Source organism: Pseudonaja textilis, chromosome 2 (assembly GCF_049901715.1).
Source record: "Pseudonaja textilis isolate UNSWEBS1 chromosome 2, rPseTex1.2, whole genome shotgun sequence".
NCBI classification, from domain to species: domain Eukaryota; kingdom Metazoa; phylum Chordata; class Lepidosauria; order Squamata; family Elapidae; genus Pseudonaja; species Pseudonaja textilis.
This window is the reverse complement of record NC_141991.1, coordinates 78,614,399-78,627,997: the sequence shown is the minus strand read 5'-3', so window position 1 is coordinate 78,627,997 and position 13,599 is coordinate 78,614,399. Positions and strand designations below refer to the sequence as shown.

The window sequence follows — 13,599 nt, the reverse complement described above, 5'->3', positions numbered from 1 at the left end:
GATGCTTCTGACGTTGTTTGTTGTTCAGGAGCGGCCTGACCAGAGGAATACGACATTTGAAGCCCATATCCAGGATCCATCTGTGTTTGGTGGTTCTTGATGCACTGACTCCAGCCACAGTCCACTCCTTGTGAAAGTCCCCAACACTTTTAAATGGCCTTTTCCTGACAATCTTCTCCAGGCTGCGGTCATCCCTGCTGCTTGTGTACCTTTTTCTTCCACACTTTTCCCTTCCACATAACTTTCTATTAATGTGCTTTGATACAGCACTTTGGGAACATCCAACTTCTTTTGCAATTACCTTTTGAGGCTTTCCCTCCTTATGGAGGGTGTCAGTGATGGTTTTCTGCACAACTGTCAGGTCAGCAGTCTTTCCCATGATTGTGATTCCTACTGAACCAGACTGAGAGGCTCAGGAACCCTTTGCAGGTGTTATGGCTTAATTAGCTGATTAGAGTGGGACACTTTGAGCCTAGAATATTGCACCTTTTCACAATATTCTAATTTTCTGAGATTGTGGATTTGGGATTTTCATGAGCTGTAAGCCATAATCATCTCAATTATGACAAATCACGGCTTGAACTATCTTGTAATGAGTCTCTCTCATATATTAGGTTCACCTTTTAAGTTGCATTACTGAAATAAATGAACTTTTGCATGATATTCTAATTTTTTGAATTTCACCTGTATGGCTCCTTTATGACTTGTGGACTTCAATTCCCAGAATTCCTGAGCCAGTAGGGCTCAAATGTTCCCCAACCGTGCTTAAAGGAATGATTGATAATCCAAGACATCTCAACCTTGGACACCATCTTTTCTCCAAATGCTCTGCCCTGTGCTATGCAATTAAGAAAGCAACAATGAAACTCTACTTACACATAAAACCTGAATATGCTACTGCAAACACAACGAACCTTCACCCTCAACTACAGTAATAAGCATGTATTTAAGAAGTTTAATATCGATTTATTAGGATACGTGACAAATATGTCTAATATATATTTACTCCTGCATATTAAATTGCCAAGTCAATAGGAATTTCATCCAAAAATCTTTGATTCTTCCAAGGCTCATATGAATGTGTCCATGTAGTTATTAGGAGTCAAGACTGATCTAAAGGTACCTTTTTAAAAATGGTACTTGCTGTAATAAAATCAGGTCTGTTGATTTAAAAGTATGTATTTTTCTCTCACACTCATACATATGCACGCACAGCTGCTCAAATAGAGTACCTCTCTTTGTCTTTCAGTACCTTTGAAGATACACTCAGAGCTTTTCTACAACAGTCTGTTGGATAAAAATGGAAAATAGCATCTTAGACTAGAAAATGAAATTTTCATGGACTTTCAAAAGATATCTGAAATATGCAAATATCTCTCTTTAGACCTGTATTGAAATTTAAAATATCAATAAAACCTCTACCGGATATGAAAAGGGCAGTGACAAACAAATACACAACAAAGAAGTTTTTATATCATGCGACAAGATTCTTTCCCATTTCTAAATACAACTGATAGCTCAAGATGTATACATTATACATAAAAAGAATGTTAGGCTACAAATTAATAATCATCAGGATTAGCTTGATACTCAGACCTCTTCTGACATACATGAACCATATCTGCAAGTAGTGCACTGAGTTTGGGATATTTTTTTCTTGCACTTTTAGGATGCTGAACTTCAGGAAGAACCATCCCTGAAAAAACTGGGCTCCTTATAAAAATACTCTGAAAGTGAGGTGTCAAGTTTCCTGAAAGACAGCAAACATACAAATAAATAATCCAAGTTACTCCCACATTTATTATTCTTGGACTGTTAAAATTTTGTAAATTAGTTAACACTGATTTTGCATCCACATTTTAAGATTCAACTCAGCTTAAGGTAATTTTATTCATATTAAGAGATCAATAAGTAGATCAATTTAAAGCAGGGGTGGGCTTCAAAAATTTTAGCAACAGATTCTCTGCCCGGTTGCTGGGTGGGCATGGCCATGGTGGGCATGGCCTAGTCAGCCTCCTGCACCATGGTGGCGGGGAGTGTTTTTGCCTTCCGAGGGCTCAGGAGGCATACCTTGAGCCTCCGGTAGAGTGAAAATGGCCTCCCCGGGCTCCGAAGGCTCTCTGGAAGCTGGAAAACGGGCCCATTTCCAGCATTCCCAAACTTCTGGGAGGTCCATTTTTCGTCCTCCCTGAGCCTCCGCGCACACCTTGCACTTACCTGTATCAAATACTAGCCACGTGGGGACTCCTGGGAGGAGAGAGGTAGACAGGGCCAGCCAGAATTGAGATTTGGGGGTTCTCCGAACTGCACAGAATCTTAGCTAGGGTCTCTCCTGAACCCCTGTGAACCTCCAGCAGCCCACCCCTTATTTAAAGTCAGTTTCATTACTAACTTCTTAAGAAATACCAAATAGTTGTTTGGTGGATTGTGGTTTCCAAATAGTTAATCATTTTAAAGGAATATTATTATAGTGAAGGATATTGATAAAGTCTTAATGCAGCTGTGGTAGGACCACTTTAACAAAGTAATCTTATAGACTTTATTCTGTTAATGTGATAACATGACTTAAAAAGGTAAAGGTACACACTGTACAGGCTACAAACTATCTTTCCTCCATTTTTCTCTAATTTAAAGCAAGTCCACTTAATGGAGTATGTCTGTAAGATTAGATTTTTGTCCAATGTTTCCTTAACATCCAATTTCTATGAAAAAGTAGCATTCACACACAGAGACAAAGAAACACAGACACACACACAAAAGAATATGTTACCTATTATGTTCCACTTGTTTATATTTCTAGGAATGGGCATCTCTGGTTTCATGCTACATATTAAGATTCATGTTTATAATGCAACATAGGATTTTGTCCCAAACAGCCTTGCTTTTATACATTCTTATTGATCAGGACATACTACTGACATGTCTCTACCTAGAACTCTATTGTAAAGCTCTAGATACAGGCATATCAACATCAAAATTCACTCTAAAAACTGAGAATACCACAATATCACTGACACAGTTTTTATTTTACATGCCTTGTCAAATCACGAACAAGCAATTTGGTATCTTCTATAATCACTGATTATCCTAGTAAGGTCTGAGGGAAGCTGAAGTCCAGATCATATATAAGGGGTATCAAATGTCTTCCCCCATCCTGAATCCTTGGCAATTCAGCTAATGGGTGGAATTGAAACCCATGCATAAGGATACTTCTAAGTGGGTTTTTTTTACAAGGAACCTGTCCTGGAATCAGTGTAGATTATGTTTTGTCTGTCTTCTCTTTCTTCCTTTTTTGTGTGTGCTATTACCATAAAAGTAGAGCAGAGGGAAGATACAGCCCGAGCCTAGGAAGATGATGATAGTGGTTAACAGATTCTTGTGCTATAGGAATTAGTGGAATAGGGGCACCAAGATGTGATTTTCTGGGTTACAGAATATACAGATGATAATAATGAATGTATATTAGCAGAGGATTGTTATTAATTCCCAAACATTCAACCTACAATTTTGTCCACCACCATCCCATATTCAGGATTGAAGAGAAGAAAGTATAATGGAGAAGAATGTTCCAGACAGCTATTTCCATTCTCCTGTATTGTTTCATTTGTATTTATTTGTGTTTAACCATATTTGTATACCTTATCAGAATATAATACTATTAGCATGAGATTAGACAGATTAATAACAAATATAGTAACATCACATGCATAATGGAAGGGAAAGACACATGAGAATTAGAACTGCTCTCTGTGCTTTAGAGAAACAGCATAAAAACATTGAATGGTGTGGTTACAGCCAAGCAGAAACGCCACCCACCCCACTTCCTGAGGCTAAGTTAAGCTCAGCCCCTTCCACAAAAGGAATAGGTTTACAGTCTTGGAAATATGAGTGCTCAATTCCCTCCAGCCAGGTGAGAGAGATGGATTGACAATGTCCATCTACAGATATCCACACCTGCATCTCTGTTGGTCATCTGGTCACACCCAGCGCTATTTGACTGGCATAACAACATGCCATTTGGATAGCTGAGCCACCTCCTGGGCTTTTCCAAGAATGTACCAACATCCACAGACCACCACTCATCCCCTTAGTCTAAAAAAAAGAAAAGCCAACACAGGATGTGCATCTGTATGTGTGAGTGGGAGAAGAGCACACAAAGAAGGGGCATCTAGACAATGAGGAAGTGCAAAGGGACAACCAGACACGTAACAGCTACAGGCAAGCAAGATGGCTGACGGTCAACTGTCAAGACCAAAGGCAGGGCAAGTGGCCCATCTGTGTTTGATCCCTGCCTGGAATTCAGCTTGGATGCTCAATACCAAAACTGCTTAAGAGCAGAGCTTGGCCTGGATCATGGCAACAATTACAAAAGGAACAGTCATGCTAAGGAAGCATATAAACCCCAACAGAGACAAAAAATGTTGGAAAGAGGCAAGGTCTGGATCCCATTTTACAAACTTTAAGATTTTTAGCTGTTGTAACGACTGAGCCTCACCTGTTTACATGCTAAGCCAACTTGTCAGGGTAAGAAGGTGGAGTTAGAATAACAGCCAGGGTAAAAGCCTATTGCTGAGTAAAGTGTTTAAAGATTATGTAACATTTGTATTCTATGCTGCGGCATGTTGTCATCATCGAAAGAACTCCTCACAAGAAATCACAATATCATGCTCCAAGCATGCAGATGATACTTTAGACATTCAAATAAGTGCATGATGAAGGAAGTGAAGCAATGCAACCAGTACTTGGTACATAATTCTTCATATATAATCCCTAGTACCCTGGAATCATAAAAATGCCCTCAAGCTCAGGGACACATCAAGGGGGCAGCAGATACAGCCCAAAAAAGGCAGAAATGGTTACTGAGGATCACACAGATTCAGATCCAACAGTGAAGCATATGAGGCAGAGGGCTTAAGCAAATCCAGTCCAGCAGAATCATGAACCAGTATTATGAGGAGATACTACCACCAATAGCAAAGAGAGCCATCTCTTAAGAAGGGAAGAGGAAACAAAACAGGAGGCTGAATGTAGAGATTGCCTAGAAAAAGGAAGGGGAAAGAAAGAAAAGCTCAAAGAAAGGAGCACAGAGACCTTCTTTCCCTCCTCAAGAAACAGAAGCCACTGTAGGAGAAGCTCTACCACTGGGTACTCTACCCTTAGTAGAGAATGTTAGGTATATAAAAATCCATCCATCCATAAGTGTGTGATGAAGATACAGAGACATTTTCAATTATGTCTCAATTTGCAATAATGTCATGTAAATGGCCAAGGGTGGCAGGAGAAGGTGGATTACAATAAAGTAAAAGAGGTGTGATCCTCTACTATTATGAAGTCATAAAATATGCAAAGATTCCGTGAATATAACTGGAATAGGAAGGAGTGAGAGAACTCTAGGCAAGGCTGGGAGACCTAGCTAGAAAATGATTACAGCCAGATAGGCATAGTACGGATGAAAGTATTTTGGAATAATTCCCAGAGATCCTGACTGGTCCTGACTGATTTTGGGTGCAAGAGTGTCACTCAGACACAGAAACAATGGCAGCCTCCTTAGCTGAAGATTATCTTGCAGTCAGAAAAACTGAGGAAGCTAGAAGGGGGCATGGAGAGGTTGGAAAGGGAAGAAAAAAGGAGACAGAAAAAGGAGGTATGCAGGGAAAAGAGAGGATAAATAAACCAAAGAATAAATAGGTCCTGTTATAAATGTGGCAAGATAGGGCACTTATTTCAGGATTGTCAAATCTGCCAAGGAAAGGGATCTTTCTCAGCCATGTTGCAAGCATCCAGAGAATAAGAAATAACAACGTGAGCTAAGATCAATGGAACCCCAGTTGCAGGTTTAGGAAGCAAATCAATGATTTGTCCTTACTTGGTCAAGAAAGTACCAAGAGTGGACAAAGAACACTTAAAAAGTCTTTATGGCCATAGTAGACCTATACTACAATGTAAATATACAAGTTAAGGGTGAAATAGAAACTATGGAGGTTATGGTTGTGATAGTACTAAATTGCCCCATTGACTACAAATATGGACAGATTTTCCTGGCTAAACATATCCTCAAAGGGGTGTAAGAATAACTAGTGAGGCACAAGCATGTAACAGGAAGAGGTTTCAAAAGCAATAGATGTTTTCCCTTCTCGTCCCGATTTGAGTGGGAAAGGATGTATACGCCTCCGGGGGGGGGGAGGATAGCCTCTCGATACTGGAGATCTCCAATGGGGTATTGATATGGTAGAAAAACAGAGGGAAGACACTTTTAAAAAAATATTTTGGCAGGAAATGACAATGTATACAAAGAAACAAAGAAGGGTCTATCGAATACTAGATAGGTTCTGCTGGTCAGGAATTGGAAAGATGTCAGTAGACACTGTCAGGTATGTGGGGAATGCTGGTTAGTCAAACAGGAGACAGTATCCATAGTCCAAAGGCAGTGGCCCCCAACCTTTTGTGTACCACGGCCCGGTACCAGCATCACAAAATGATCCGCGGCTCGGTACCGGCATCAGCACGCATGACAAGGCAAGGCGAGCCGAGCGACCGGCCAGCCAGCCATCCCCCGCTTCTCCCTGCCACCTTCAACTCCTCCTTTGTACCTTTGTCGATGGGCTTCGCTTCGGGACGGCTTCAGGACGGTCGCTCGGCTTGCCTTGCCTTGGGTGCTGAAAGAATCCTTGCGCCTTAGTTTTGTTCGAAGCCCCCCCCTTCGGTGAAACTAAGGCGCAAGGATTCCTTCAGGACCCAAACACCGCTTTCCAACCGGAAAAGCTCACCCGGAAGCACTTTCTCGTCAAACAAGATGGCGGCGCCCAGCAAACCGGCGGCCTGGTAGGAAATGTTCCACGGACCGGTACCGATCCGTGGCCCGGTGGTTGGGGACCCCTGCAAAGGAACTAATTACAAAACCCTCACACACCTTTACTGACCCGCACTGCACCCTCCCCTACCCTCCTCAGCCCTAATCACACCCTTGCATGCTCTCCCAACCCTCACTGGAGTCTCACACACCCTCCCCAATCCACATTTTTCTCACACGCTCGTACACTCCCTAGCTGGAGCTGAACTTCTCTCCCACACCCAGCAGCAGTCACTTAGCAGCCTGCTATCCTGGGATTTTCAACTTCCTGCCAGCTTCTGCCCTGCCTCTGGTTCTAGGAACTGGCAGCAGTTGTCTTGCATAACTAGCTTGGAATTCAGTTTACGAGGGCAACCAGGACTGCAGGGATTGCCATCGCTTAGCAGTGCAGTTGCACTTTAAGACTGCATCACTTATGGATGGTAATTTCAGTCTCAGTTGTCATTGGACAACATCTGTAGTGTAATGGGAATAAATTCACCTGTCTAAGACCTTGGATTTATTTCATTGTAACAAGTATTTAGTAATTATTTAAAGTCCTACAGATTGTACACGTACCCATAGAGGCACAATAATGGGTACCTTGAGTAGTGCAATTTCTGAAAATCCAAACTAACATTACCTGTCATAAGGTAACTCTAAGACAACATGTTGGCTACATCTGTAGGTAAATGCAAATTCTCTCATCTTGAAGTTAAATAAGGTGAAAAGCTGCAGACTTTTCTTTCTTTAAATTTTCCCACAGAAAGAACATGGATAGAGAGGGAGGGAAGAACCTAAACCATGCAGAGTTGGAAGCAACATTTCCAGAACTCTGGAAGGAGAACAACACACCTAGATTTCTAAATCTCAGAAAAAAAATAGCTTTGAAGGAAATGGGCAACTTGCATTTAGTACATGCAAAATAAAAAAATCTGATGATTAATGATGACACTCTTATGCAAATAACATAAGCAATTGCAATTCATCTCAATTGGATGATGTCATTATTTAAATTCTTCTGCTTGGTATCAATTGATATTTGCATTTCACATTACTGAGTGATGTCATGCCCTATAATATTTAACAATCAATCCATCCTCCCAATGGTCAATTAAAATAAGTTTTAAGTATATAATGTGTAAGTGTATAGATCCCTGCCCCAAAGACCACACATTGTAAAAATTGATAGAAGATAAAACTTTAAAAGGAAGGAGTAAACAGATAACATATATACTTAGATCAGTTCTACAATTAATTATATAAATTATTTTAAAATAATTTTATATATACATTTATAGAAAGCATTTGCTTCTGGCTTTTGGAGTAACCTTGGAATAATTTGAATAATTGAAATTAACAATACGTGAAGAAGTATTTAAACATGGGATCAGTATGTTCCAATACGACTTTGGAGAGGTTAAGAAATGAGAGAGACTTCAAATCTGTATTTGAAGTCAATCAAGTAAAATAGCATGAACAATAAACTGTTTTATCTCTTTTATAGGGGGGGGGGCATAAAAGAAAAAGCTGCAGAGAGCAAAGTGGTTCAGAAATTCAAGTGCTGGAAAAACTAAAGCTATTTTGCTTCACACTATTTTTTATTTTATGTATCATAAAGAATACATGGAGACATTCTGAAGCCACTAAGAACTTTCCAAGTAAAATTTTACTGAAAGTATTTTTTTTTTCAGATAAAGAAATATGACTCATCCATTCCCCTTAATGAAACTTAAATCCCAAAGCCTGAACAGACAGACATATAGGGTTAAATGCATTTATTCTAGACCAATAGATTGGCACGGAATATTACTTCTCTGTGAGTAACATTAAGAACAGCACTTACCAACTTTGGTCACAATTTTATGAAGTAGATCTAGGTCAGAGCTGCTGGGTAGATAGGGGTTGCCAGTGGCCATCTCGATAATCATACAACCTAAAGCCCAGATGTCCACAGGTCTAAGATCAGGAAATGAACAAAGTGCTCAAAAATACAAAGACTAAACTTACAAATGTTTACTTCTTGTCATATACATGTTCTAAAATAATTTATTACAAATCTTGTCATGAAAGGAAATTGACCAAATTCACCCACCTGCTTTAGAACAAGAGTTTGGCAGCATTCCTGTCATCATACTCATACAGTCATAAGGCTGACTGCAAAAGGAATGTGTATTTTTTGTATAAAGTTTCATATTGATACCAAACTTTGTTTGTACATCCATCTGGCAGAGCCTACTGTAGCCCAAATCTCCCCAGCTCAAATTTTTGAAACTGTTTTACTTGTGCTTTTGTAATCAAGGATTTACCATAACACAACATTTATAGTTCTCTTCAAACTATAGATTATGTCTATGATAGTCTGCAAATCGCTGACCCTGAATACTTTTTAGTCTTTATCAGAAAAAGAAAAGGAACACTTCAGCATGTAGCAACAGCCCCTGGCGGACCTGGGAAATTAGGCAGGGTTGGGCCCGATTAGTATTTGAATGGGCGCCTTCATTCAAAGGGTGGAATGGAAAGCAAACAAACAAACAAACAAGAATCCAGAATAAGCAATGGTAAACCATCCCATATTGTTACTGTACAAAGGTTCCAGAGGTTAACTAGGAGTCGAGTCTGAATCAAGAACTTTTAAAAATCAAAATAAGAACTAGAGTATGTGTCAGGGCGCCCTCTAATGTTCCTTTACTATTAATAATTCACCACAAGTAAGTTTATAGAATTTTGTATTTGGAATATTTTCTGTGACTGTACTTTAATTAAAAATAATTAATGATACATATTGAGCAGCCATATGTAATTTTTTTAAAAAAACACCTACTTCCCATATGTTGTATCTCTTAACACCAGCTCTGGAGCTCTGTACCATCTTGTAGCTACATAATCAGTATAAATATCACCTGGGGCTGCTAAAGTCCGAGCAAATCCAAAATCACAAAGTTTAGTTATTCCAGTTTGTGAAACCAAAATGTTTTCAGGTTTAATATCACGGTGAATGACCTAGCAGAAGAATAATGTAGAATCTGGTTTAAGAACAAAAATATGTTGTTTGAAAACAGAATATTAAAGGCTAACTAGTTCAGTAAATATAACAAGAATACAAGTTCAGACTGCTAAACAACTAGGAATAAAAGAATATCTAAAACATTCAATTATCTTTTGGGAGGTAGAAAAAAAAATCTAGATGAAATAGTTGAACTGATGCCAGGCTTAAAACTAAAGCCTATCTATATTGTCAGTAGTATTAGCTTTATACTGGTTCAAGCAATAATAGGAAGGATTGAAAAGCAAGTTACATGCTTAGATCTTAATATGACACCCATTTAATTATTTTCAAAGGGTCTAACAAGCCTGCTTATTATCATTTTGGGAACACTATATTCCATTTTATTTAAACCTAGACTTTTTCTGTTAGTACAACAAAGCATATTTGAAATAATGTTTGGTTTTTAATTATACCTTTTGTTTTAATACACTGGAAGGAGCAATAACATGTTAATTAGGAATTGAATTTCCTGTAAGCCTGTCTTGAAAACAAGGGAATTATACCTTTGTTCAAAAGTTGAATGTTTGGGACAGGATGGATAGAAAAAGCAAGTATTAATTCAAGAACTCAAATGAAAGAATTCTGTGGCTCAAGGATGTTTGTTGCCTTGTTGGATTTTCTAAATAGAATTTTAAAAGACATATATGAAAGAAGCAGGAAATTTTAATCTCAAACATTTTTTGTTTGTTTGTTTGGAAAACTACCGGTTTATCTTGAAGATTCGGTAAAAGGAAGCATAAGGGGAAGTATGGGAGTGATTTGCTATTATACTAAATTGACGTAATAAATGCTGCTGCAGCAGAAGTCTGCTTCCAGAATCCCAAGAGATAGCATTGTTTAATTGAAGAAACCCAGAGAACACCATCCCTGCCAGTCTGAATCAATCCAGCAGATACTGTGGGAAACAGCCAGCCTTCAAGTAACCAGGTCTTACGACGGGCTTTATAGGAAATTACCAGCACCTTGAATTGCACTCAAAGGCTAAATGGCAATCAGTGCAGCTTGCAAACCAGAGTATGTGTGGGCATACTGAGGCAGACCCATCACTGCTCATGCTGCTGTGTTCTGGACCTGTTGAAGCTTCTAGCAGGTCTTCAAGGGCAGCTAAATATAGAGTGCATTGCAGTAGTCAAGCTGTACAGGACTTACAATATTTGTGTAAAGTACTTACATTGTTGCTGTGGAGGTAATCAATTGCTCGAAGAATCTGATAAAGATATCTCTTAAGTCTTCTACTATCCAGTCCATGAGAATAGTGTTGCAGCTCATCTAAAACTGTGTGATCAATAAATTCAAATACTAAATGAATTTTCTTTTTTTGTCTGAAGACTTCAATCAGATTGACCAAGTTTTCATGACGAAATTGCTGTTAACAAAAGAGCAAATGAAGAATATTATGTGTGCTCTACACCCCCCTCAACACTTTTGAAAACTACTGTTCATCTATTTTTTATAATAATTAATTTAAGCTAATATATTTTATATATTTTATTGTAATTTAATAAAAGTATCACAAACACTACTATTAACTAGGAAATCAGCGTTTATGGTATAACCTATGAAAAAATAACTTAAAACTTTCTTCATCTACATTACAATTTTTTTTTTTAAAAAGGAATTTACCTCACAAAAGCCAATTCTGAATTTAAGAATCTTCCTACAAAGAAAGCCAAGCTGAAGGGCGGAGGGAGGACCCTCATCTGCCCGCTTAACTGAATAGAATAGAATAGAATAGAATAGAATAGAATAGAATAGAATAGAATAGAATAGAATAGCTTGACTCCCTCTTCTTTGTGGCAGCCCCTGAGATATTGGAAAATTGCTATCATGTCTCTCCTAGTCCTTCTTTTCATTAAAGTAGACATGCCCAGTTCCTGCAACTGTTCTTCATATGTTTTAACCTCCAGTCCCCTAATCATCTTTGTTGCTCTTCTCTGCACTCTTTCTAGAGTCTCAACATCTTTTTTACATCGTGGTGATGTAATTGTAAAGCCTCTCATTTACTGGGAGTCAAGCAGCCTATAAATTGTTACACTATTTACAGGTAGTCTTTGACTTACAACAATTCTTTTAGGAAATTCAAAGTTACTGAAAAAAAACACTTATGGTTGGTTTTTCACACTTACAACACTGCAGCATCCCCATGGTTACATGTTCAAAATTTAGGTGCTTGGCAATTGGCATGTATTTTTTGATAATTGCACTGTCCCAAATGTGATTACCATTTGTAATCTTCCCAGCTGACTCCCGACAAAGTCAATGGGGGAACCACATTTGCTTAACTATCACCTGATTTACTTAACAGCTGCAGTAGTTCCCTTAACAACTATGGAAAAAAAGTAAAATGGGGCACAATTCACTTAACCGCCTTGCTTAGCAATGGAAAGTTTGGATTCAGTTATGGTTTTAAGTAGAGGACCACCTATATTAATGTATTTCTGGCCTACCTATGCGACAGATTGAATCAGGAAAACTATACAATAGCAATTGTAATTTTAGAAAATCACTAAAAAATTAACATTACTATAGAACATAAAATTACATTGGTCTCAACGCTTACATAATTACATCTTAACATGTTGTTGAAATAAATCACTATGTAGCATGAGTGGCCCATGAAAGGAGTCGTTTCATAACTTAACATTTCACAACTGAAAATCTCTTTATCTCTTCCTAACATACAGCTTCCATAAGGGAATAAAGATGACAGACTCACAGACCCCAATATTTAGGCAAATATTTCTAGGAGAGATATCACACTACATGTTATTACCATAAATATAGGGCACCTAGTGCAATTCTTTTGAAATCGGTTTTATGGGAATTATATGTGCTGTTACCAGGATCTGCAGAATTTGTGAGCCCTACCAGTGCCTTGCAGTGCCTAAAAGAGCAAACTTGGTCTATCCTCTCTGGGTAAATTTTGGACAAAGAGTCTTGAAAACCGCTGCCAAAAACTTGCTCCCAGAATCACAACATCTCCTAAATAAAGATCAGGAGCAGGGCAAATGGAAACACATTACTTCTGACTGTGAGGTAGAAGAATCTAAAAGAAACTGAGAAACCATTTATGATGATCTATGACAAATCACAGCTTTCGTTTCTCTTTGCTTGTATGACAGTACCAAAGAGTCACTGATCTTAAATATGGTATTTTCAATCGATATGAAAAGTTTGCTACTTTCAAATATGACCTCATAGATATTCAGAAAGAATATTTCAGAGAATGAATATTCTATCCCTGACTAAAAATAGATATACCAGGCTCCATTCGTCAGTTACTTGCTCTTTCAATGACAAAAATTGATGAAAAATACCCTAAAATTGTGATGGTTAGACAATATATAGTTAGCTGGGAATTGGGAGCTGTCCCCTTAAGGGAATGCTTCATGGGAAATGTAGTTAATGCCTCATGGGAGATGTAGTTCATGTCATGTGGTCACATCTGTAATCCTGATTGGTCAATGAATTGACCTTTAGTTGGGTTAGGGGAGCCTTTGTTCATTCCTACCCGGACCCCAGCATCATGCTGGAGCCTTCCTTTGCTGTATCATTATGGGATGAAGATAACCATCTTTTCACACTATGAAGACAACTATGCAAAGATTGGACATTAGATGAATCTCAACATAACTGTTATACCTTGAGAATGCTTAATAAGATCCAACAAAGAAACTTTGTATGGCAGCCTTTGTAGTGTTTAACTAACTGTCTCTATATT

General features: G+C 38.4%; 1 protein-coding gene across 2 annotated transcripts in view; it reads right to left on the bottom strand.

Annotated features, from left to right (window-relative positions):
- Positions 1 to 13,599, bottom strand: part of CDKL3 (cyclin dependent kinase like 3) — a 38,867-nt gene that overhangs the window by 21,675 nt on the left and 3,593 nt on the right. For both annotated transcript variants that reach the window (XR_015741723.1, XM_026696483.2), the window contains exons 3-6: positions 11,050 to 11,244; positions 9,654 to 9,832; positions 8,676 to 8,788; positions 1,611 to 1,750 (exon numbers count right to left, since the gene is read on the bottom strand). Coding sequence is in view for 1 of the 2 variants with exons in the window: in XM_026696483.2 (XP_026552268.1) it covers positions 1,611 to 1,750; positions 8,676 to 8,788; positions 9,654 to 9,832; positions 11,050 to 11,244 (627 nt within the window). In the remaining variant the exon portion in view is untranslated. The remainder of the gene's footprint in view (positions 1 to 1,610; positions 1,751 to 8,675; positions 8,789 to 9,653; positions 9,833 to 11,049; positions 11,245 to 13,599) is intronic.